Source organism: Sinocyclocheilus anshuiensis, unplaced genomic scaffold, assembly GCF_001515605.1.
Source record: "Sinocyclocheilus anshuiensis isolate Anshui unplaced genomic scaffold, SAMN03320099.WGS_v1.1 scaffold1455, whole genome shotgun sequence".
Lineage (NCBI taxonomy): Eukaryota > Metazoa > Chordata > Actinopteri > Cypriniformes > Cyprinidae > Sinocyclocheilus > Sinocyclocheilus anshuiensis.
The window spans coordinates 710003-735292 of record NW_015541012.1 but is presented as its reverse complement, the minus strand read 5'-3'; the positions used below and the strand labels follow the sequence as shown (position 1 = coordinate 735292).

At 37.8% G+C, this 25290-nt stretch overlaps 1 protein-coding gene across 1 annotated transcript in view; it reads left to right on the top strand.

The window, feature by feature from the left end:
* The window catches only part of LOC107690467 (unconventional myosin-XVIIIa-like), a 107747-nt gene that overhangs the window by 73246 nt on the left and 9211 nt on the right, over nt 1–25290 (top strand). Inside the window, exons 22-39 of the mRNA XM_016488821.1 lie at nt 94–222; nt 4512–4601; nt 5909–6028; nt 6379–6490; nt 8598–8725; nt 9116–9270; nt 11812–11935; nt 12071–12271; nt 12772–12882; nt 14699–14803; nt 15824–15970; nt 16069–16182; nt 18217–18333; nt 19758–19841; nt 21235–21372; nt 22274–22459; nt 23806–23945; nt 24604–24648. Of these exons, the coding sequence (XP_016344307.1) occupies nt 94–222; nt 4512–4601; nt 5909–6028; nt 6379–6490; nt 8598–8725; nt 9116–9270; nt 11812–11935; nt 12071–12271; nt 12772–12882; nt 14699–14803; nt 15824–15970; nt 16069–16182; nt 18217–18333; nt 19758–19841; nt 21235–21372; nt 22274–22459; nt 23806–23945; nt 24604–24648 (2246 nt within the window). The remainder of the gene's footprint in view (nt 1–93; nt 223–4511; nt 4602–5908; nt 6029–6378; nt 6491–8597; nt 8726–9115; nt 9271–11811; nt 11936–12070; nt 12272–12771; nt 12883–14698; nt 14804–15823; nt 15971–16068; nt 16183–18216; nt 18334–19757; nt 19842–21234; nt 21373–22273; nt 22460–23805; nt 23946–24603; nt 24649–25290) is intronic.

The window sequence follows — 25290 nt, the reverse complement described above, 5'->3', positions numbered from 1 at the left end:
ATATATATATATATATATATATATATATATATATGTATTGGTCAGAAAGTTTGTTCTATTTCCAAATTTCTCATAGCAGTGGTCTATTTGCAGGTGTTCTTCAGAGCAGGTGTTTTGGCTAAGTTAGAGGAAAACCGAGATATCCAGACCAGATGCAACATCACCCTGTTTCAGGCTGCATGCAGGGGCTACCTGGCCCGACAGGCCTTCAAGAAGCGGAAGGTAAGTTCTCTTTACCTTATAAAAAAGAATTCATACTGTAAATTATTAACAATATACATACCACTGAAATATTAAAGACATTTTAAGCCACTTTTTGTCCCACCAGAGTGGAAATGTTTTGTGTTTGAGCATCTCTTTTTTGCTCCCAGTCCGAGCTCTCAGTGCTCGAGTTCATTTGTCCTGAGGTTTGTGTCAAGAGTCCATCAGAATGTCGTTGCTGTCTTGAGAAAATCCCTCTGGCTGTGTCCCCCGCTGACAGATAACATTCAATCAGCGCATATCCGGGGAAGAAGCCACCTGCCCCACTGCCCTCCATCACAGGCCTATCGATTCTTCCGCCACTGAGTGCCTTGCACTCTCGCCTGCCCCCTCTCTGTCCATTACATTAATTTCTGCTTTGCCACTCACTCTGTCTCTTTTTGGGTTTAAGCCCTGGCGTCTTCTATTTTGTTCTGTCTTCCTTTCAGTCTCTGATCCTTTGTGCTCTATTCTCATTTTCTCACTTCCACACTCATACAGTGGGGAAAAAAAGTATTTAGTCAGCCACCAATTTTTCCACCATAATTTGCAAATAAATTCTTTAAAAATCCTAAAATGTGATTTTCTGGATTTTTTTTTTCTCATTTTGTCTCTCATAGTTGAGGTATACCTATGATGAAAATTACAGGCCTCTCTCATCTTTTTAAGTGGGAGAACTTGCACAATTGGTGACTGACTAAATACTTTTTTGCCCCACTGTATATATACCCTCAGTGGGATTGGCTCAGGATGTGAGGGCCGGTCCTACAGTTGCCTGCGACTCTGTCTCTGTCTCCTGAGAAGACTGGGCCCCTGTCTCAGTAAAGTTTGAATGAGGTTGTTTGCACTTGTGGGCTGTTGTTGGTATCGTAGATGTTGGTAGAGGTTGTTTTCTTCATTTAGACCCTGTTCTTTTGCCTCTGTTGTTTAGCAGGGCCCCTTGTAAGGCGTCTTTTGTAACACTGATTTGTAGGTGAGCTGCTTTATAGCTGTTGCCATAAAAGATGTCTTGTGTACCTCTAGATTTGTTTGACTTCTTTGAAGAAGTTCTTGAATAAGTACTGCAGCTTTCCATTTGCTGGCGGGTTCACTGTTATTTTCCGCTTTCTATAAAATTATTGTCCCAACAAAGAGCTTTGTCTGGATGCCTCTGAATCACAGCAACCTGTCCCCAGAGGTATTTATTTCTTTAGAAAGAAATCTTTTGTCAAGCACATGTCAGAAACCTGTGCTTCACACTAGACTGAGAGATCAGTGTAGGGATTTGTACTGGACTGTTGCTGTAGAAAGTTTCTTCATGGGCTGTAACCTCAGACGCCCATGGATTTGGCAGTCACTATGTAATGAATATTACATGCAAAAATGCCAACACTTTCTTTTTCTGACAAGCTCTATTCTTATTGGCTGGCTTTACACAATTTCTGGGAGTCAAGGTACACAAATAAATGCTGTTGAGAAATAAATAATCACAGGATTTGGTTTTCCAGCTAGTGATATCAGATATTTGAAATAATTTTTCAAGGACTTTGTTTGAGGCACTTACAAAATTTAAATATTGACAAGTATAATTTTATATTATGTCGTTTTCAAAGATATGTTTGTGAAATAATTGGTAATGAGGTATGTTGGTGAAAACATTGGTTTTTGTCTACAACCTGCCACAAATGGACATTCAGTCTTTTTTATTATTTTATTAAATACTGTATTAACATGTCTTACTTATACACTACCTTTCAAAATTTTGGGGTAAGATGTTTTTTAATAATGTTACAAAAGATTTCTATTTCAAATAACTGCTGTTCTTTTGAACTTTGTCAAATAATAAAAAAAAATGCATCAATGTTTAATAAGAAATGTTTCTTTAGCAGCAAATCAGAATATTAGAATGATTTCTGAAGGATCATGTGACACTGAGGACTTGAATAATGACTATGTTACAATAGAAAACAGTTATTTTAAATTGTAATAATTTTGACTGTATTTTCTTGTCAAATAAATGCAGCCTTGATGAGCATAGGAGACTTCTTTCAAAAACATTAAAAAAATCTTATTGACCCTAAATTTTTGAATGGTAATGGAAATAAATAGCATATTATTAATGTTATAGTATTTTTCAACAAAATGACCTATGGTCAGTTATTTTACATGTCATTAAATGGTCTCTTCCATTCTGTTGTGTATTTCTTGGCTAGAATAATCTGCAAATTGAACCATTACACTGATAATTAAATGTCTGGTTATGTAACACTACAAAGGCCCCTGACCTAGTGATGAAAACAGTTTTAGACAGAATCTCAGTATCATATCCTCTTCCAAATCTAAAAAAGTGAGTGGAAAGTGGAAGTGGAAAGACCTAAGTGTGTGATGGAGTCATTTCTGTTTTGTAGGATGTATTTAATAATGTCAAGACAAGAAGTGTTGAGTTGAATCGTTACGGCAGATCCCTGAGAGACAGTCATGTGGGACCAGGCTTCCTCTTGCAAACCACAGTTGCCACAATGCAAAATCAATTTCTCTCTCCGATCGATAATGGAGGGATCTCAGCACCTTAAAGTCTGTTCCAGTTTTAGAGTGCGTTCTAAGCCTTTGGTCGCTCCAGATTTCTCTGTCTTTCCTCTCTCCTCCTTTCTGTTTGTCTCTGGCGGGGGCATCTGAAAGGAGAACAACTCCACGTGGGCTTCTTTGAAGCTCGCTGGCTCCTCCCCAAGTTTCTTTGACGTTCAGCGGAAATGACAGTAGAGGGAGCTGGGCATTTCACGAATGCCAATCGAGTGTCTAATTAACTCATTGCCTAAAGACACAGTGTGAACAGGTGCCCTTGCAGACACGTGTGAGTGCGCTCAAATGTCCTTGTGTTCATACGCGCGGATGAATGCCACCTGCTGATCCGTATTCAAATTCACAACACACACCTGTCGGAAGGGTTGTGGCCGATTTAGTTGGAATCGCATCCTTTCGTACGTAACACTTAGTTCCTCCTGCCAGGCCCCAGGGCTCCCAGGCACCATTTCCTCCAGACTGCCATGTTAATTAGGAAGCTCTTCCTGATTTCGCCGTCTCTTACAAGCTGTTTAGATGGCTGTTTGTGGCATTTGTTGTGGTCAAAGCGTGGCAAATGAGCTGCGGTTCTGTACCGAAGCTTTCTTGCCGTGACAAATTAGACGTAGCTCGAACGCAACGGGCGCGGACTCGGCTCCGTTAATGTGCTGAATTGGGCCTGTCTAATTGGGTTTCCAGATAATCCTCTATTATTTGAATCGGCCCTGTTCCTGCAGCATGTAAATCTTATGCAGGGTTTAAATCAGCTGCCAAGTAGTATTGAAGTTTAATTGAATTACTCGATGACTGACTGTGTATTTATGCCAGAAATATGAAAAATAAAAGGTCTCAAATTGAATTAATTTGTGTGGTTGGCATATGAAATGATTTTTAAAATAGTATTTGTTTATTTATTTTTTGAAATATTAAATTCATTTTTTTTTCAAATATTACATTTAAATATTTCCTAAATATTAAATCAAATTTAATTTAATTTGAGAACACTGTGAAATTGATAAGTAGGGCCACCCAATGTAGAAATTACTATTTAAAATCGCACCCAAAGCGCCCTTCTCTTTGATTACTGTCTCTGCGGCTTCGCCTCAATCCGAGTGTTTGTAGAGTTGTGTGTGTGCTTGTGTGGGGAGAGTGGCAGGGCTGTGTGTATGCATACATTACGTATATAGCTGGCTGGATCAAAAGCAACTCTACTTCCCGCGGGGAGTGCATTAGCATGTCACAGAGCATGTGCGCGTGCGTGTGGGTTTCGTCCGCTGTGCCGTGTCCCGCTGAGTGCTTGTGTAGCCATGCAGTCAGGCGTGCTCCTGCGAGAGACAGACAGGTGCTGACACTGCCTCAAAACAGCCTGCTTTTAAAAAACAAACACAGAGTCACTATCTCCTCTGCACAAACAGCCTTCAGAGCTGTAACCGATTGGCTGTAGCCTGCAGTTCTCTCAAGTTAGCAAAAGAAAAGTTTAGGAAAGTGGGAGGAGGTTTGCGGAAGCAGAGTCACAGAGACTCTGAACAGGACAGACTTTCTACCTGTCTGTCATTCTGTTACCGTTTCTAATTGATCTCACCTGTCTATCTCTATACTTCGCTAAATATAGTGGATGTCATAGCGTCTCAATGTCTGACTGTGTGTGGTCATTTCTCTACATATCAGCTGAATATCTTGTCATCCTGTCTTTCTGGCTGTCTTATTGTGTTCCTCTGATTGTCTGTCTTTAGGAGGAAATTCAGCAACTCAAGTTGAAGCTGGAAAAAGTGGAGAAGGAGAGGAATGAGTTGAGACTCAATAGTGACCGACTGGAAAGCAAGGTTAGTGCTGAAATTCAATTCACTTCAAATTAAATTTAGATTGACTTCAAATTCAGTTCAGATTCAATTCAAATTCAATTTAAAGAAACTCAATTGTTTAAACATGTTTATCACATACCACATACCAAAATTTCAGTTAGCGAAAGTGAGGTGACGTGAAGCCAAGTATGGTGTCCCATACTCAGAATTTGTGCTCTGCATTTAACCCATTCAAGTGCACACACACTGCAGTGAGTAGTGAACACACACACACACACCGTGAACATGCAATACTAATGCCAATGGAATTTCATGATTCCAGATAAGGAATTTGTGATAACAGCAAAAATGAATGGGGTTCCAAGTAATTCATTTTATTTAAAAAGTTACATATTAATATAAATATCAACTAATTAAATCAGTTACATTAAATAAATAATTCAGGTTAACAGCAAAAATGAAAGGAGCTATACTAATTAACATAACTCTTTTTATTTAAAAAGTTACATATTAATATAAATATTAATACATAAAACAATGCCATGAAATGAATTATTCAAGAAAACATTAGTAAAGTATTATTATTATACAATAATATTTAATATTTGAATAATATAATTTATTATTTACATTAATTTATATAGTATTGACATATATTAATAATATTTAATATAATTAAATAGTATACATTTAATATATATACTTCAGATAATATATACATTTTTACACAATTTTTACACAAAGGAAAATGTACTTACTTTTTGTAAAAAAAAAAAAATCTGTATACATCTAAAAACAAATTAACTAAGAAACAAATTAATTAAAAGGTAGTATTCAAATAAACATTCAGCAATACCTAAAAAACAAAACAAAACAATGACTGGCACCATCTTCAAGTGCTTGATTATTAGATACAGTACAATACATTAATACTTATAAAAGCTGCCAAAGGTTTTCAGCTCAGAGATTTTTTTCTTCTGAATATTGTTGTTTAATTACTACAAGCAACATAATAAACAGAGATAGGTCTTAAAGAATAAAATTACACTTCAAGTATAATACAGCCGTACATTTATATGTCCAAGATAAGGCATCCATAATAACATTTAAATATAAAGTTATTACGATACATATACTAGTATTACATTAAAAATAAAAATACAAAATCACACCGTCACACACCTCACATCGTCAGCATCTCACCACGTTACAAAAAAATCCATCATCTGTGTGTGAAATATGTGTGTGATAATACAGATGTGAAGTATTCTTAAGTTTGCATAGAGCATGTGTGACACATCTAGTGGACGCACACTTGTGTGTTTCAGATCTCAGAACTGTCATCAGAGCTTGCAGATGAGCGCAACACGGGCGAATCTGCCTCGCAACTTCTGGAGTCCGAGACCTCGGAGAGACTGAGGCTAGAGAAAGACATGAAGGATCTACAGGTACCACACACACACACACTTCTGAACAGAAGCAGAGTTTGACTTGATGGTTTTCTGAGGAAATCTCCTCCTGCCTGAAATAGATATTTTCTGCCAATGCAGACACTGCAGTTCATGCAGCAGAGCGTGAGCCGTATACAAATTGTGTCGTCTCAAATTAAATATCAATGTGAAAGACGTAGCATGTGTGAGCGAGAGACTGCATGTGTTTGTCTCTGAATGCCTTGTGGGTGTGTGTTTATGTGTCTCTTAGACTCAAGTTTGCCTGTGTGAGCAGATGGTCTGAGTATTTCCCTGTAGAACATAGAGCTGATGTGTTCTGAGTCTGTGTGTGTGTGTTTGCGTGTCAGGCCAAGTTTGATGCCATGAAGAAGCAGATGGAGTCTATGGAGATGGAGGTGATGGAGGCACGACTCATACGCGCATCAGAGCTCAACGGGGAAATGGATGACGATGACACAGGTGAGTTTGTGATGTCACTTCCTGGACAGAGCGAGTTTGGAATCGAACGTATAATGGGGTCTCAGTGAAGGGATTCCCTCATGATGGCTGAGCTTTAAGCGAAAACTATCAGAGCCCTCCTGAATCATTTTGGCAGAATTGAAGGGTTATCTGGGAGGATTTCCATGAGTGTGGCGGCCCATGACTCTCTGGTGAGGAGGAGAGCTTCAGGTGTGCTGAGCATTTCAGCGTGGCGCCTCCAGACAAATGAGAAAATAATCTGTAGCATCAGAGCTGCTGCTCCTCATTAAGCTGTTTATATGGAAATGCCTGGGGGCACTGAAAACACCAAACATCCGCATTCTCTCTCTCTCTCTCTCTCTCTCTCAGTCTCCCTGTCTCTCTCACTCTTTTTCATTCCTTTATACTTGTGTTTCTGGAATTTTCGTGAAGAGGGAAAATTTGGTGTCTCATTTTTTTTAACGTATAAGAGACAAAAATCCATGTATTTTGCTTTGAGAGCTGTTAGATATTTAAACTTGATCTACCTAGCGTGAAAAGTAACTTTTAAACACATCAGATAAATTTTTTTTGGGCCCACCTCAGAGATTATTACCTTGTTGACTGTATCTAACAATTTAATTAATTTATCATCAAACTACTGCTAAATATAAAGTTATTTTGTCGCACATTTTGAATGCAACCCTGTTCATGTCAATTTTGTGAATTTTTTGTATTGCCCAATAGATAACTAGACCCTTTCTACATCATGATGTGAAGAATTATTTTATCACATTTTGTCAATTTTTACAAATATTACAGTGTTGACTGCATTTATCAAGCTCAACCATTCGATCCCTTTACCAGTTATTTTATTTTAATTAATATTTTTCTTATATTATAGTAAATACTACAAACCAACATTTAGCACCAAACTAGCAAGCACCTGATTAGTGAAATCTTAAATTGGCAACCCTGTTACCGATTCCGGCTCATTTATTTAAATAAATGAATTGGTCAGTTTGTTTACTAATAGAAAATATCAGTCACATGAATCAGGGTTTTAAAATTTATTTATTTTCAAATGGATTTCTTTGGAAAAAGGGTTGAACCGATTACAAATGTCATATTAAAAAAAAAGAAAGAAAATATAATAATCTGTCTCTGTTTAGTTTTCAGTTTACCTTGATCCTCTGAGGCTGATGATCAGTATTTTTTGAAGGTTAAGGACTTCCTTTCACTATAAACTTGATGAAAGGGAAATAATTACTTTAGGCCATATTTTACACCCTATTCCTGGAAAGTGGCCTCTGATTTTCTCAAGGTCTCTCTTTCTCCCCCCAACATACACACACTTACTCTTACTTCTTTCTCTGTGTCCCTTCTATTTCTTCTCCTATTGGTGGGCAGCGTGTTCTCTGTGAAAGCCTGACCGTGATCATACTCAGTAGTGCTCTTCTTAGAATCACTGCTGTCATGAACAGAGCTCATTTTAATGCATGTGTCAGACTGGTGACTGCTTGTTCTCACCTCTGTGTCACACAGCTTATCTCTAAGGCTTAATGCTAATCCATGAACATTTGATTTATTCCACTTTCCAGCAATTACGTTCTCTAATGGTGACGTGGATTGGCATGCCATTGCTAAAGCCACCTCTCATATCTACGTTTCAGAGCATTTCAATTTCCTGCTTCGATTTATTGTGTGTATTTGCAGTTTTTCCCAGTTTGATAGATAGCTGTCAAATTCGCTGAATGGGATTTTGTGTGAGCCATAATCATAAGGATTGTTGTGAAATTTCCTTGGCAGAGGTCCATACTTTAAACCTCGGCTCTCTTCAGGGAATGACCGTAGACAATGTGGCCCACAGTGTTTCATCTCGAAAATTATATTGCAATTTTGATGCCAAATAATGTGATGTAACTGCTTTATGATAGATATCAGACATCTCAAATTGCACCACGAACTTCAAGTGCACTGAACCTGTTGAGGACTTGGACTATGTGCAGCAGACAAAACAGAGTGCCACCACTTCACTTTGAAGCACTGACATATTTATTTAATTAAATAACAGCCTTTGCATTTGAGTAAACACACAAGGCCATTTTGCAATGAATTGTGTTTTCAGGAGGAGAATGGAGGCTCAAGTATGAGAGAGCCATCAGAGAGATCGAGTTTACCAAGAAGAGACTCCAGCAAGAGTTTGATGACAAACTGGAGGTGGAGCAGCAAAACAAGAGGCAGCTGGAGAGAAAGGTAAGGACGTCTTAGACACACAAATAACACTGTTACACACTCAAACGCTAACAGCTCTGGTCATTTTGCCAGCACCTACAAGGAATGTCTAGGAATGAATAATATTGGTTACATATCTATTATCATATATTTATTTATTTATGTTTTTTTTCTGGAAATCAGTATTGTCCTTAATTTTAATAATAGTGCGTTTCTACTGACTTTATTCCACCAAACTAACCCACGCATCATAAAGACTCAGACTTCACTCGAATTGTCATTGTGGTCCAACACAACAGCACGTACTGTCTCAAACTTGAACGTATTAGCTGAAACTCATACATCTAGACAAGACACACACTGGATGGAAATATCCACCTGTACAGACTCACTGAGAATCTGTGTGTTTAGCTGACAGACCTGCAGGCGGACAATGAAGAGGTGCAGCGCGTGTCGCAGCAGCTGAAGAAGAAATGCCAGAGACTGACAGCCGAGCTGCAGGATACCAAACTGCACCTAGAGGGGCAGCAGAGCCGCAACCACGACCTGGAGAAGAAACAGCGCAAGTGAGTCAGACCAGATAAAGATTTACTAAGGAAATGGATTATTACACCTCTTACGGAGCACTTCATGGCGCAGCAAGATATTTGGTGCTCGTATGTCTCTTTTCTGTACCCAAAGTGACATCTCATTGGCCCAAAATCCTGTTCTTTATAACTGTATGCTATAGTGCTGGGTATCAATACAGATCTGCTGTATTTCCATTCTGATTCACAGAACAGAACAGTTTTTCATACCGATTTAAACCATTAACTTCTCTTTTAATCCCTTTATTAAAAGAACACTCTGATAAGAGTGTTATTTCTTATTTGTATGTGAATCAGTTCTCATAGAATTAGAACGATTATAAAATCTTTATAGTTATAATTTTCATCCTTGTTGTGAATAAGCCTTAAGAGCAGCCCACCAGGGCCTCAGTAACAAGCATCTGAAAATTAAATCTGTAAGACTATCATTACTCAGAGCAGAAGGCTGTAAGCAGAGTGACGTGGTTAATGTGTAAAGGTGCTGCAGCTAAGCCTCTTTAGACTCTTGAGTAAACAGGCGGAGGCTGTGCCTGTCACTGCGGAGGGGATGTGAGAAAGTCCACTCTATAATGATCAGCCTGAGGCTCAGTGTGACGGCAGATTTAGCCAGTAGGAGAGATGGGGGGAGGGCAAGGAGAGCGGCCCTTCATCTCTCTGTGGGGCTCGGATTAACACGAAGAGTTGCATAAGGCTCATTTACGGGATCATAACAGGGCCTTGGAGAGAAGGGGGTGGAGAACGAGAGAGAGAAATAGGAAAAAAGGAAAAGAACGAATTGATTTGCCCCAAAGCGTCACGACTCCCCCCTCCTTGCTCATTGTTGCCCACTTACAAGTTAACCCAATCAGAACACTTTTCCCTAATGCCCCTCCTGACACACGTCACACACAATACTGTAAAGCTTAGATGAGTTTTAGATTCTCAACACTCTGCTATGCTTGGCTATTTTAGGAAAAGCAGGTATGTTATTTTTTGTTCTTGTTGTTTTGTATCATGTTATTTGTTTTTGGTAAAACTTTTTGATCACACTTTATTTTAAGGTCCAATTCTCGCATTAACTACGACTTTTGCCTCAAGAAACTCCTAATTTGCTGCTTATTAATAGTTAGTAAGGTAGTTGTTAAGTTTAGGATTAGGTATTTAGAATGTGGTCATGCAGAATATGTGCTTTATATGTACTAATAAACAGCCAATATTTTAATAATATGCATGTTAATAAGCATCTAGTTAATAGTGAGAATTGGTCCCTATACTAAAGTGTTACTAAATGTTTTTTTTTTTTGTTTTTTTGTAAGTATTTCAGATACATTAAAATTGTGCTTTGATTAGAGTGATTAGTGATTGAAGAATTAAAAATTTGCTTTAGTTATTGTATATATTATGACTAGTGGTCAACTAATATAGGTTTTTCAATGACAAATATTGATATCTAAAGAGCAGGGAAGCAGATGGTAGTCATCATGATATACACATAATACAATTTAATGACAGCAAATTGTATGAAATTGATTTTTTTTTACTGGCGGAAATAGATACAGTGGTGTGAAAAAGTTTTTGCCCCCTTCCTGTTTTTTTAATAATCACAGTTCTTTCATGATTTAAGAGGAGGGGCAATTAATTTTTCACGTAGGGCCAGGTAGGTTTGGACAGCTTTTTTCCCTTAATAAATGAAATTATCATTTAAAAACGGCATTTTGTATTTACTTGCATTATCTTTGCGTAATATTAAAATTGGTTTGATGATCTGAATCTTTTAAGTGTGACAAATATGCAAAAAATTAAAAAAACAGGAAGGGGCAAAAACCTTTTCACGGCACTGTAAACGATACTGTCGTGGACAAAAACTGTCATACTTAACAAAACGTTCTAAAATAACATTGTTTTTTTTTTTTCAATTAAATTTCATTTCAAAGTGGGTTTTTATCTCTTTGTTAAATAATATTTGCTTCATTCCCTGAAAAAAAAAGAAAGAAATGAATACAGTTAAAACAAATTATCCATTGATATTGTCTCAAAAATGTGTAATTGTCAGCTTGAATTCTAAAACTGTGTGACTTACTTTCTTCTGTGAAACGTTAAAGAAGGAATTTTGAATAATGTCTTGGTGTGTTTTGACCGTAGAGTGGAAATCAGTGGTAACCGAAACGGTTGACTTACCAATGTTTTTTCAAAAATCTTCATTTTGTTCCACAGAAGAAAGTATGTCATTCAGGTTTGAAATTACACGAGTAAGTAAAGGATGACAAGTTTCTTTTTTTGGGTGAACTGCCAATTTAACTTCCCTATGACTTTTATTTTAATTGTTTATTTTATTTATTAATTTTTAAATATTTAGGCTAGTATTATTATGAAGCGCTATCATGGTTGACGTTTAGTGCTCGTGGAATGATTTGTGATGCTCTCAGCAGATCAGGTGCTCGATGACATCTCGTTCCACCACAGGAACAGAGAGAGCAAAGCGTCTTTTTTGAGATTAAGCTTGTTGATGGTGTGTTTTTTGTGTGCATACGATGTCTGCAGGTTTGACTCGGAGCAGACTCAGTCTCAGGAGGAGGTGCAGAGAGAGAAGAGTCTGCGAGAGAAACTGAGCAGAGAGAAAGACATGCTGACCGGGGAAGTGTTCAGCCTTAGACAACAACTGGAGGTCAGCAACCTCTCTTATATCATCCTCCTTTGTTGTCTCTCACTCGTAGAACTTTCCCGGCTGTGACGTACACGTGTCTGTGCGTGCTGAGTCCAGACTGAGTTGTGCTAAATGAGTTTTTCTCTGCTCTCTCAGGATAAGGATCTGGAGATATGTGCTGTCAATCTGAAGCTCGAGCAAATGGAGGCTGAGCTTCAAGATCTGAACTCACAGGAGTCAAAGGACGAGGCGTCATTGGCCAAGGTTAAAAAGCAGCTTCGTGACCTTGAGGCAAAGGTCAAAGATCAAGAAGAAGAACTTGATGAGCAGGCTGGAACCATTCAGATGCTGGAGCAGGTAATCAAACACACACACACACACACGATCACATTTTATGAATTAACTTTATTAATTTTCACTAACTTTTGCTACAATTTTGTCTCCAAACTTTGTCTAAGTAAACCTAAGCACAAACACACCACACTCCGACCAGCCGTACAGTACACTCGTGACATCATGTCATAAGAATAAGGATATACATTGTATCGAGCTGCCTGATGTTTAATGTGTTTTTCTTAGAATGATGTACATTCTCTACGCACGCAATTTTCATCTGCCATGCGTAATATGCTAATTCATGTAAATTCAGCTGATGTGTCAGTATGAAGAAACTGTCCGTACTCACAGTATGCATACATTATAAAAATAATTACAAAGCGTTTTATTGACCTGTGCGACAGGGATATTTTGTATGCATCTTTATGCACATAGCGCCTGTTCCAGTGGATTCCAATGCATGCATGCTTGCAGAAGGTGTGGATTTGCATTCACTGAGCTATTGATGTTGTGACCTGCAGGCCAAGCTCCGTCTGGAGATGGAGATGGAGAGACTGAGACAGACACATTCGAAAGAGATTGAGAGCAAAGACGACGAGGTGGAGGAGATCAGACAGTCCTGCAGCAAGAAGGTATGTTACAGTCAACTAGCTGTTATACAACAATAACTGCTAATAATTATTACAACCTTTGGCAAGTTAGCTTCATTGTATGAAATATTCATAATTTCATACATATATATATATATATATAACGAAGACTGAAATTATGAATAGAAAAAAATATATACAAATGTACTGTATATATATATATATATATATATATATATATATATGTATATACTGTATATATGTGTGTGTGTGTGTTTGTGTGTGTGAATGTATATATTATTTATCTTTAAATTAATTAAGTCTTCATTATGCAAATGCTGAATTTTGTGGAGCTATTTGTATATGATTATTATTCATTTATTGAATAATTAATTATTCTAATTAGTATTAATATTATGTAATATATGTATTAAATAATATTAGTATTCTTTTACAGTAAATATTAGTATAAAGTGAAATATTTTACTGCAGGGCTCGCAAAATCGCTAGCCCAACGTCCCGGGGCTGTTGTGTTTTCCAGTCAGGCTACCAAAATGTATCTTGAATTAGTGATATAAAATTCCTTCCTTGATTTGCGTTGTTCACTCGCTTGTAGAGGAGAAATGGATCATAGTTGATCATTTGCACGTGTTGCCTATTTAAACATTCAAGAGTTTTAAACCATTCAAGCGCAAGAAGAGGTCAAAGAGAATTCAATTCGTTATTCACTCGCTGTTTTTTGCACTTTAAAGCGCGCACACAGAGAGCCATGTTTCAGACACCACGTGAACCCAGAATTTATTGCTCTTTTGTGTCTCCTGAAAATTCTGTCATTAATTACTCACCCTCATGTTGTTCCAAACCTGTAAGACCTTTGTTCATATTCGGAACCCAAATTAAGGTATTTTTGATGAAATCCGAGAGCTTTCTGACCCTGCATAGACAGCATTGCAACTGACATGTTCAAGGCACAGAAAGGTAGTAAGGACATCATTAAAATAGTCCATGTGACATCAGTGGTTCACCAGTAAATGCCCGAAATTTTGCATGCCCTGTACTGCACTGTAAAATAATGCGTTACTGTATTAACCAAAACCTTATTATTATTATTATTTTCTTTTAATAACAAATTTTGTCAAGATGAAGACTCAAAGGTTGCTCTGAATTTATTCTGATCACTGCAAAAATAAGTCGATATCTCAGAAAAACATCTTTTGTTATGTCAAAATTATGAGAAAATTTGGATTACAAAAAAATGTAATAATAGCCCTTTAGAGCTCCCATACACATGTTCAAGTCACCAGCTAACACCACTTAAACATGCTCAGAATACTTTACAACTGGTTTCAGATGTTCAAGAGTGTTCAATTTATAACTTTTTAATTGCTGATGTTCAGTTCTTATGCAGAGCTCGTTTCAACTCCTGTACAACATAAATAAACAAGACGTATTCGCCCATGTGTTGAATAAGAATTTTCATTCAGCATTGTTCAGCGCAGCTCTTGTTGCAGATAGCGCCTTTCATATTTGTGGAGTGTCTTTGCCGCGGAGGTGCAGATAAGCTGAACTCACTGAGTTTTGTTTTGATGTATAATTCATGGGGCTGCTATTTTATTTTCCTCACGTATAGTTCACCTTTCCCTCCTCTCCACTTAACCAATCAAGCTGCCAGTACAGTGCATCCCATAATTACCCTTCTTTCTCACAACCGAGTCCCTTGATTGACACTTGAAGGTGCTCAGAAGCATCTAAAGACACTTTTAGGGAATGTGTTTATATGTCTGGATTGACTCTTCAGGGCAAACCTTCTTCACAAAATCCTCCATGATGTTCTGTTACTATGCTTGTGTGTGAGCAGCTCAAGCAAATGGAGGTGCAGCTGGAGGAGGAGTATGAAGAGAAGCAGAAGGTCTTGCGTGAGAGGAGAGACCTGGAAGCCAAGCTGATGAGCGCTCAAGACCAGGTACTTTTCTTACTTACTATATACTATATTTACAGTACTATATCAAGGTTTGAAATATGGTTTAGAATATGGTAGTTAAGCAATATTGCATATCACTTAAGTGAATTTTCTAATTTTATTTTTTAATTTATTTTATGTATTTATTTATTTTTGACAGACTTTGTTTACAGACCTGAAATTAAATGTTTTGTAGCTTTTAGTTATGTACGTGTGTACTCCTTTTAGCCATTCAAAAGTTTGTGGTCAGTATGATTTTTTTTTTCCATTTATTCCGCAACAATGCATTACATTGATCAAAAGTGGAAGTAAAGACTTTTATGTCCTTACAAAAGAATTTTTGACAAAAACTGTATCAAAAGTTTCTTTAATATTAAGTATATTAAGCATGTAAAAATATTACGCATTTAAACAACATTTTATTCAACAAGGGTGCATTAAATTGATCAAAAGTGACAGTAAAGACATTTATAATGTTATAAAAGATTTATATTTCAGAAAAATACTTAATGATTTAAAACTTTATATTTATAAGAATAGAAAGAATCCAATTAAACATGTATATTAGATGATTAGATGATCTGTAAAGGTTCATGTGACACTGAAAACTGGAGTAATGGGTGCTGAAAATTCAGCTTTGCCCTCACAGGAATAAATTACATTTAAAAATTGTAATAATATTTTAACATTTTCCTGTTTTTACTGTATTTTTGAATAAATAAATGCAGCCCTGGTGAGCATAAGAGTCTTCTTTCAAAACCATTTTAAAAAATCTTACAAACTCCAGTTTTTTAAACAGTGCTGTATATACATTTAAAGTGTAACATCTTTCTGTAAATCACAGACCAAAAATGCTAATGACTCATTTCACACTTTTTGGGGTAAATCCAAATCATCCCTGAACTTCTGGTTTAGCACTAGTCGAGCAAATCATGTAAATAAAGGTCTTTGCTTGAGTGTGTACAAGATTTAAAGAGTATATTTATATAAAACCGGTATGTAAAATGTCTTTGGTGTTTTCAGGTGAGCCACAGAGATGTGGAGACAGAAAAGCGTCTGAGAAAAGACCTTAAGCGCACAAAGGCCTTGCTGGCTGATGCCCAGGTCATGCTGGATCACCTGAAGAACAACGCTCCCAGCAAGAGAGAGATCGCTCAGCTCAAGAACCAGGTCTGTTTCTCAGCTCTCCTGGGCTCTGTAGTTAACACATCATATATGACATCCGGTCAGAAACGTACATTTTACTTATGTGTGTGAGCTCTTCACAGCTCGAGGAGTCAGAGTTCACTTGTGCTGCTGCAGTCAAAGCCCGAAAATCAATGGAAGTGGAGATCGAGGACCTCCATGTCCAAATGGATGACATATCTAAATCCAAGCAGGCGGTAAGTCTGTCGGTCTTTGAAAAAGAACAAAACTGAATTGTTTGTTAGAGTCAGAGCAAGATCATCTCACACACACAGACAAAGTACACCACCTGTCTTCATCCACCATAGGTGGGAGCCAGGATGTCATTTCAATTACTTACCACGGGGAAATGATTTCCGCCCATAATAGCACATTTCCAATGTCGTCTCTAATTTGAACAGGATGTATCAGTGTGAAACACATTACACTTTAATAATTCTGTCATTGATTCAGTATTATTTCAGCGTGGAGAAAATTGTGTAATTGTGTCCTCACTGTAGCGTATTATGACGTGATATCAGGAGAGACGGATGCAGCCAAATTCTGCAGATGCTGTTCCCCTGATGCTGTCTCCATATTGTTTTCTTTTTCTTTTTTTTGTCTCGTCGCCGCCTGCCATACTTGCTCAGCTCTCTGGAGCAAGAGACACTCTGACAGAAGGGTGCAGTGAACATTTAATTTTCTATAAAGTCGCAGCCACGCTCAAGCATTGTTTTGGTGCAGAGTGTTTTTGTGGGTTTTGCTGAACCTGTCTCTTTTCTAAATATTGTCGTATTGATTAGCAAGGCTGTGATAAATGGTCTGGTCATGATCACTATCTGATTAGCTTCTGGTTTGTCTGTCACCCCTTCCCCCAAGGGAGCTCATGGATTTCCACTAGAGGATTTGAAGGTGAAGTATAGGTTTGATACAATACACCTTCCAGACAGAGTTTAAAGGTGTGAAATGGAACTGTACAGAAAATAGGGAGTATCGTTTATCAGTACTAGGGCTGTGCAAAAAATCGAATGCGATTTTCATGCGCATCTCGTCAGTAAAGCTGCTTCTGGTGATTAGTAGTAAATCTCCAGCACGTGCTTTCAGATGGAGCGGCATTTACTACACAGAGCCGTAGTTCACTGACAAGCTACACAAAATCACGTTCAAAATCGCAGGCGATTCATCTGAGATCGGTTCGATTTGAGGAAGGGGTAAAAATTTTAGTAGATTAAAAAAAAAAAAAAAACACTGGTTGGATTTTTATCATTATAGGGTGGTTGTGTACACACACTGCCAACACACATTTTAGTTCAAACAACTTGTAAAAGTGCATGGAGCATCCGATGACCCCTTTAAAGAAACAGTAGGAGTCTGTTTTGGATCAGAGATGGTGAAAATGGTGACATTTTGGTGCATATCAGGGAAACAAGTAAACTGCTAAAAAAAAAATAGTGTAGAATATAACCCCTTTCAATTAAATTCATTTGTATTGATTTGTGAAAGAGAGGGAATGAGTGAAAGAAAACGCAAGCTGCCTTCACGAGGATGTTTTTACAAAACATTGTATGCTCACTAATTCACAAGTAATGTGCAATGTGTCTACACTTTTTGCTTTCACTAATAGATTTGAAAGTTACTCCTCAGAGATTAGCTGGCTGTATTGTTGAGGTAATTATTATTGAATGGAATTAGACCTCTGATACTGTTTGACAGAGCAGGCATTGAAGTGTTCATCTCTAATTGGCAGAAGGTGCTGTGTTCTCAGGGATTTATACAAAGCAAGCAGCTACTGTTTAGTGACGGGGTGACAGGAAAATTATCTCTTTAAGGAATTAAAAGGAGCTGGGCTTTCAGTTTGAAAATATAAATGAGAGCTGAAGTCAGAGTGGTTAGCTGCGTGTGTTCCTGACCTGCAGAGGTTTGAGTCTGACTGTGTTAAGTCCATTGTCTATTTGCTGCTGTCTGTATCAATAAAAATAGCTATAACACGTTCTGGGACCCAATCAGTTCCTGATGCATAAATTCAAGATCTGTCCTACATATTTTTTTAAACCAATTATCCCCGGAAGTGCATTGTAATATGAAAGTAAAATGGGTTGTGAATGCCATGCCAACTAGAACATGTAATTTAACATGCCAGAATGCTGAGCATCTCAGTCAGAGTGGTTGTTTTCCATTACTCAGACATTTTTTAATTTCAATTTACAGTCATATTTGTGTTTGTCTTATGCTTTTGTTTGATTTTCATGCAGCTTGAAGAGCAGCTGAGCCGTTTGCAGAGGGAGAAGAATGACCTGCAGTCTCGCATGGAGGAGGATCAGGAGGACATGAACGAACTCATGAAGAAACACAAAGCCGCCGTTGCCCAGGTAACTCTCTCCGGCACTCATGCCTGTCAGATCGCTATACAGAGCCTCTCTTGTCATCATCGCACACAGAGTAGATGTGTATGTACATTTATGTTTTGTTTTTTTTTGTATCATGAAAGTTCAATATGAGCAAAATGTCATTTAATAAATTATACAGTATTTTTAAAATAACATTCACATTTATAACATATCAAAATGATTATATATAACTTTTTAAAATAACAGATTTATTGATATTGAATATCCATGATATATAATTATAATATAATATATAATAATATATATCATTATAATTCTGATATGTAATATATTTATTTTGAATCTGTGGATTATATATATAATTATATTTTGAGGCATGTTTCACACTGCACATGTTTCACAAAGCAGTGTGTGCTTATTGTGGAACCCATATTTAACAGGTTACAGCAAGCAAAGTGCTATTGCATAGCAAGAGCGGTGTGAAACAGGCCTTAAAAGCGTTTTTATTAACAGTTGTGTTGTCCTTTTTGATTATATATATTTTTTACCACTGCGCATATTGCATGCTACATGATTTCAGCATATTTGACATTTTCCAGTATGATTCATAGCTGTTTCTCGGCAACATGCTTCCATCATGCAAATCAAATCGACAACATCATTTAGTGTGTGCAGATGGAGCACTTTGTATTTCTCTCTGATTGGTTGCCAGTGCGAAGGCGTCACTGCAGCGATTGTCGTGTATTTGAGCGCGTGGGATAATTGTCATTAAGAGTGTTTTAAACACAGCATGCTGCTATGGCAGCGATGTGTAGAGATGAGTGATGTATCTCCACAGACCCTAAGTAAACAGATCCTCTCCAATGGAACAGCCCTATTCCCCTTGGTTTACTTCACCAGCTCTATGGTTCATTTATGGGAACACTGCACAGGTTTTGAAACAGTCTCAGACAGTCTCGTAGTTAAATCTCTCTCCACTCCATTTCATTTATGCTTCTGTTAAAATGCCATTTATTGCTGCCAAATTTATGTGAGATGTCATTACAGACCATAAGATTGCTTGTCTGTCAGTAGCTAAATGGTTTGCAATGTACTGTAAGATATATCACCAAAATAACATGATCATAGTGCATATTGCCCACTTCCTTTGTATGTTCTCTACATGCTGTTTTTTAATGCTATACTAGACAGCATGCATGAGTAAAATGAAGAAAATGAAGTCCACCTTTATAAACAATGCAAAATTCACCATAATAACTGATCTATTTCAGTCATTTGAATATTTCATACATACAGAAAATGTGCACACTTAAAGATATCATGTATATAGCATAACAAATGACTTTCAGATCTCTTCAAGTGGATAAATATTAAGGAATTGTAGGTTCAGGTTGTCCTGTGATGTGTAGAAGACTCTGATCCCTCTGTGGTGTGTTCTTGTGCAGTCCACACAGAATCTGGCCCAGATCAGTGACCTGCAGGCCCAGCTGGAGGAGGCCATGAAGGAGAAACAGGACGTCCAGGAGAAGGTGAATTCACTTTGGCATCCTTACAGAAATGCATATTCACAAAGTCAACACTGTTACTTGCATTCTCAGAGTACATCCTAAGTGGACTGAATTAGAATTCAGCTACTGTTTTGTTTTATTTCTGTCTAAGGTTAGCTAAGGTCATTCGACTCTTTAATGATAGGATTAAACTCTGCCCCTTTAACCACTGACTCTTTAATGATAGCATCAGACTCCACTTCCTCAGGTTTTGAATCTTTAATTACATGATCAGACTCCGCCCCCTCAGCATTTTACTTTTTAATGTAGAATCAGGATTTGTCCCTTTCAGCATTTGATTCTTTTTAATGATAGGATCAGACTCCACCCCTTTCAGCATTTGGCATTTTAATGATAGGATCAGACTCCAACACTCTCAACCAATTAGGTGTGTTTGGCTTGAAGCGGCGCTGCGCAGACAGATTGATATATGAAATCAAAATACAGCAAGAGCAAAAACAGCTCCATATGTGTTCGAATCATTCTCACGGTGCTTTGATGTCATACACTGATCGGTCTGTGCAGCACCGCTTCAAGTCAAACACATGTGTTGATTCTTTAATGGTAGAAGGCTCCACCCCCTCACTATTTGAATCTTTAATGATATGAACAGACTCCGCCCCCTCATAATTTGACTCTTCAATGATAGGGACAGACTCCGCCCCCTCACCATTTGACTCTTCAATGATAGGGACAGACTCCGCCCCCTCACCATTTGACTCTTCAGTGATATGGATCGACTCCGCCCCCTCACCATTTGACTCTTCAGTGATAGGGACAGTCTCCGCCCCCTCACCATTTGACTCTTCAATGATAGGGACAGACTCCGCCCCCTCACCATTTGACTCTTCAATTATAGAATCCATCTTCTCCTCTCAGCATCAGACTCTACTCTCTCCTTGCCAATTTCTTGTCCCATACTGTAGGGAACAGTTGGTTTCCCCCTCATAAAACTCAAAGTTGAGTAATTTGTAATAAAAAACTCTATCTGGCCACAAGTGTATTCAGCAAAAAAATGTAATTCTTGGCACAGAATATTTTTACTCTTTGAAATGACTTGCTATATGCAGACATGGCACAGTAATGGGGTTTGAATAACGCATTTGATACCTGTGTAATCGAGCAAGTATCAGAACCTCAATTCTGGTCTGAACTGGCTTTGACTTATCCCTCAATGTAGAGCAGCAGAGCTGGTTTAAAGGCTGATAAACCAGGTAGGCCTCTCTAAAGACACCCCGTGGTGGTGAGGGCTTTGTCTCTTTGAGTCGCTGCTCAGCAGATAATAGTCATACTCAGTATTTCCATGAAATACAGATTGCTGTCCTTTCTCAGTGTATTTGTGTGAATTCGCACTATGTATGTGTGTGTTTGGCAGCTCACAGCCCTGCAGAGTCAGCTAGAGTTCCAAGAGCAGTCCATGGTGGACAAGTCTCTGGTCAGCCGGCAGGAGGCCAAGATCCGTGAGCTGGAGACCAAGATGGAGTTTGAGAAGACACAGGTCAAACGCTTGGAGGTGAGTTGGCCCGATGCATGTGCTTATGTGGGCTGAGCAGGGGGCTGCTGGAAGTGTCAAAAGGTCAGTGCGCAGGCACTGAAGTGTCAGATAATGGAGAAATGAATCTACACACTCACCAGGCCTTCCCCATTGGCCCACTGCTTTATAGACCTTTAAACCTTGTACTAGAAGTGTCTTAAAATACAAAATGTGGATTATTTCCATCCCCCCTCTGTCTTTTTCAAATCAACAGTGTCAGTCCCCTTTTAGAGAGGAAATGTACATTTCATTTCATGTCTGATATTTTTTGTTGCTGGAGGCAGCGGGTCATCTGTTTTTGCATTGCAACTAGTGTAATTAATGTGTTTCCTCTGATGCACATTATTTCAGCGTTTTGTTTTGTTTGATTTAATGGGTTTTTTGCTCCTTAAGTGACATTTTCCAACAGCCAGTCCTCTTCATCGTTCATCTCTGTTGGGTGCTCCTGCTCACCTGCAGAATTACAATTGGCACTCTGCACAAATTACAAATGTCTACTGCGCCCACAGCGAAATCTGTCAACAGAAGCGATTTAAAAGCGCTGTTATTACTGATTTGTTGGACGTATAGCTCAGTTCAGGCTTGGGCAGTGTTATCTCTAAAGGCAGCTTGTTTAAACCATGCCCATCCGAAGCTGTAAAGAATGTCTGTTTTCCTAATCTGCAGATATTTCTGTGTTTCGATGCCAGCACAGCCCACCTTTGGTGTGAAAAATCACAGAAAAGTTGCTTTGGAAGTTATTTGGAGTTTCATACCATATGGATAGCTTGACAATCTTGCATATTTCAGTGCTAGACTTGCAGTGGGTCCAGAAACACTGAAAGCGATGGTGCACGTTATTGCTGCATATGTGTTAAATAAGTGATTGTGTCTTCTTCAGAGTCTTGTAGCGAGGCTGAAAGAGAATCTCGAGAAGTTGACTGAGGAACGAGACCAACGCAGTGCCAGCGAGAACCGGGAGAAAGAGCAGAACAAGCGTCTCCTGAGGCAGATCCGAGACATCAAGGAGGAGATGGCCGAGCTGGCCAAGAAGGAAGCGGAAGCCAGCCGCAAGAAACACGAGCTGGTGAGAAGCCTGTTCTGCTTCACTGACGTTCTCATTCTGAAGTGTCTTGAAGGCATAGTGCACCCAAAAATTAAAGTTCTGTCATCATTTACTTACCCTCATGTCATTCCAAACCGGTTTGACTTCTTCTTTCTTCTGCAGAACATAAAAAAAGATATTTTGAGGAATGTTAGGAACATTAAAGCCTGTTGAATTCCATTGTATGGTCAAAAAACACTGAGACTTTTCTCGGAGTATCTTCTTTTATATTCCATGAAGAAAGGCATACAGGTTTGGAATTACATGAGGGGAATAAATGAGTGAATTATCCCCAAGCATGTGATGAAAGCAGAAATGTTACATACACCGAATATGGACCCTCTAGTTATCAAGTTTGATTAAACCTCTTAATTCCAGACAGATCATAAAATTATAGCATACAGTGACATACTAAAAAAAATGGTGTGCAACATTTTGGTAAAAGTTTGAAGAGAGCTCTTCTTTCTTCCAACATGATATGAGGTCAATAAAGAAATTATTTACTAAGTCTGGTGGTGAGAAAGAAATGGATTGGCCTTCATGAAGTCCAGACCTGAACCCCTTTGGGATGAATAGGAACAGTGAGATATTAGTGCCTAACCTCACAGATCAACTTTTTTGCCAATGGCCACAATGGCTGGTGAATCCAGAATTTTATTTAATCAATTCAGATATAGAAAATAATGGAACAGATGCACAAATTATTACATTTTGAGAGATGTGTTCTGTTTTTTTCACTACTGAATTTATTATCTGAACTAAATCTTTAAAGAAGAGTCAGTTACTAATATATATACTAATTTTCAGGTTTTGGCCAATAACCAATAAATGGCTAATCAAAATGATAATTTCTATTACATTTTGTCTAAAAAATAAAACAATAGAAACATTGTTTCAAATAATATAAATTTAAATTTTTGTTTAATTTTTATTAGTTTGTATTTTAATATTTCTATTTAGTTTTAGTTTTATTTCAGTGTTAGTATTAGTAATTTTATTTATTAAACTTATTTTACTTCATTTAGTTTCATTTGTAATTTTTGAGCTTTGCATTTTTTATCTAATATTTATGTAATATTTATTTAATATTTTTCAGCTTTTTGGTATTTGAAATTTTAGTTAACAGTAACAACACTCATGTACAGTGAGAAAAATAATATAATATTAATTTTAAGATTCGTAAAAGATTACATTTAAAAGCGTTCTTAAATTATTACTGTTTTTCAATATTACCTATAAGTGAATGTTACATGACCGTAGCAAAGGTAATCTAAATGCAAAAACACGTGCCTCCTTAGTTAGACTGAAATGTATCCCTGTCTCTTTAGGAAATGGATATTGAGAGTTTGGAAGCAGCCAACCAGAGTCTCCAGGCAGATCTCAAGCTGGCCTTCAAGAGGATCGGCGACCTCCAGGCTGCTATTGAGGATGAGATGGAGAGTGATGACAATGAGGATCTCATCAACAGGTAACACTTGCTACATTGAGGACCCTTTATTTAATGTATACCTTAAGAGAGCTTCTCCGTGTGTTTAAGTGGGTAAAAAAAGAGATAGAAAAAGAGACAATATCTGGATGAATGCACTATTCACTGAGCTTTTGGAGATGGCAATCAGCGAGCCAGTCTCAGTCTCAGTCATCTCTTATTCACACTCTCTTAAATATTTAGGCATTGAAAACTGCCGCACATAATTTGGAGCTCCTTTTTTATGTACTTGGCCTCATCAGTCAGAGGAAGTAATCTCCGTTCAGCCTCATTCCGTGCCGCTCTGCTTCTCTCAGTGACCTGCACCTTACTGCGCAGAGCTGAGTTTATTTGCTCGTTTATGTGCGTAGAAGAATTCCAGTCATCCAAATAACAGTAAATAGTGCCCCCCTCGCACTTCGTAAGGGTTACGCAGAGCAAAAGTCAGAAAAAAGCAAAAATTCTGGGTAAACATCTTGAGCAATATGTATCGCTAAAAACCAGACATTATAAATATTCAATCACAAGCTGTGTTTTTAAGACCATGACTTATTGTTTTTATTTTTCTTGCAGCCATTGTTCTTTTCTTTTCCATTTGAAACTCACTTATTTCTGCTTCTTGTTTTTTTGTGTTTGTGTCTCATTCCCCTCCCACCTCCAGTTTACAAGACATGGTGACTAAGTATCAGAAACGAAAGAACAAGATGTGAGGAGTTAAAGTTTGAACTTATGTTAACATATTTTGATTCTCCTTTGCCCTCAAAGGAAGATGATGCAGTATACATGCAATCATTTTTGAGAAATGAAATACAGAATATGGAATCTTCAACTCGCAGAAAAAATAGAGCATCATGTTGATACTGCATCACACTTCCAGGCTTGACAACTAACATCACAAACATGGTTTTCTCCTTTTTATGCACAATGCCTCATACATAATGTATGCATACTACAAACTGCATGCTTTTTCCAAGCCAAGTATGGTTACCCTCCCCAGAGGCGATTCCCTTACCCTGAACCCCTGCTTTGTAATGTTGAACTTTTGGATACCTCATGCTTCACCAGTGGGACTGGCTTCCAGTAACGGGTAAGAACCATTTTGAGTGCAGGCCGGGTGTAGATACATGTCCGCAGGGTCCAGACCATGGTCTGTCCCCTGGCTGTCTAACTCAAGAGCCAGAAGGGTCCACATGCAGACTTGTTGGACGCTGCAGGGCCTTGTACAAACATCTGCGAGGGGTATATATATGTATATATATGTGTATGTATATATGTATATATATATGTGTATGTATATATGTATATATATATATATATGTATATATATATATATATATATATATATATA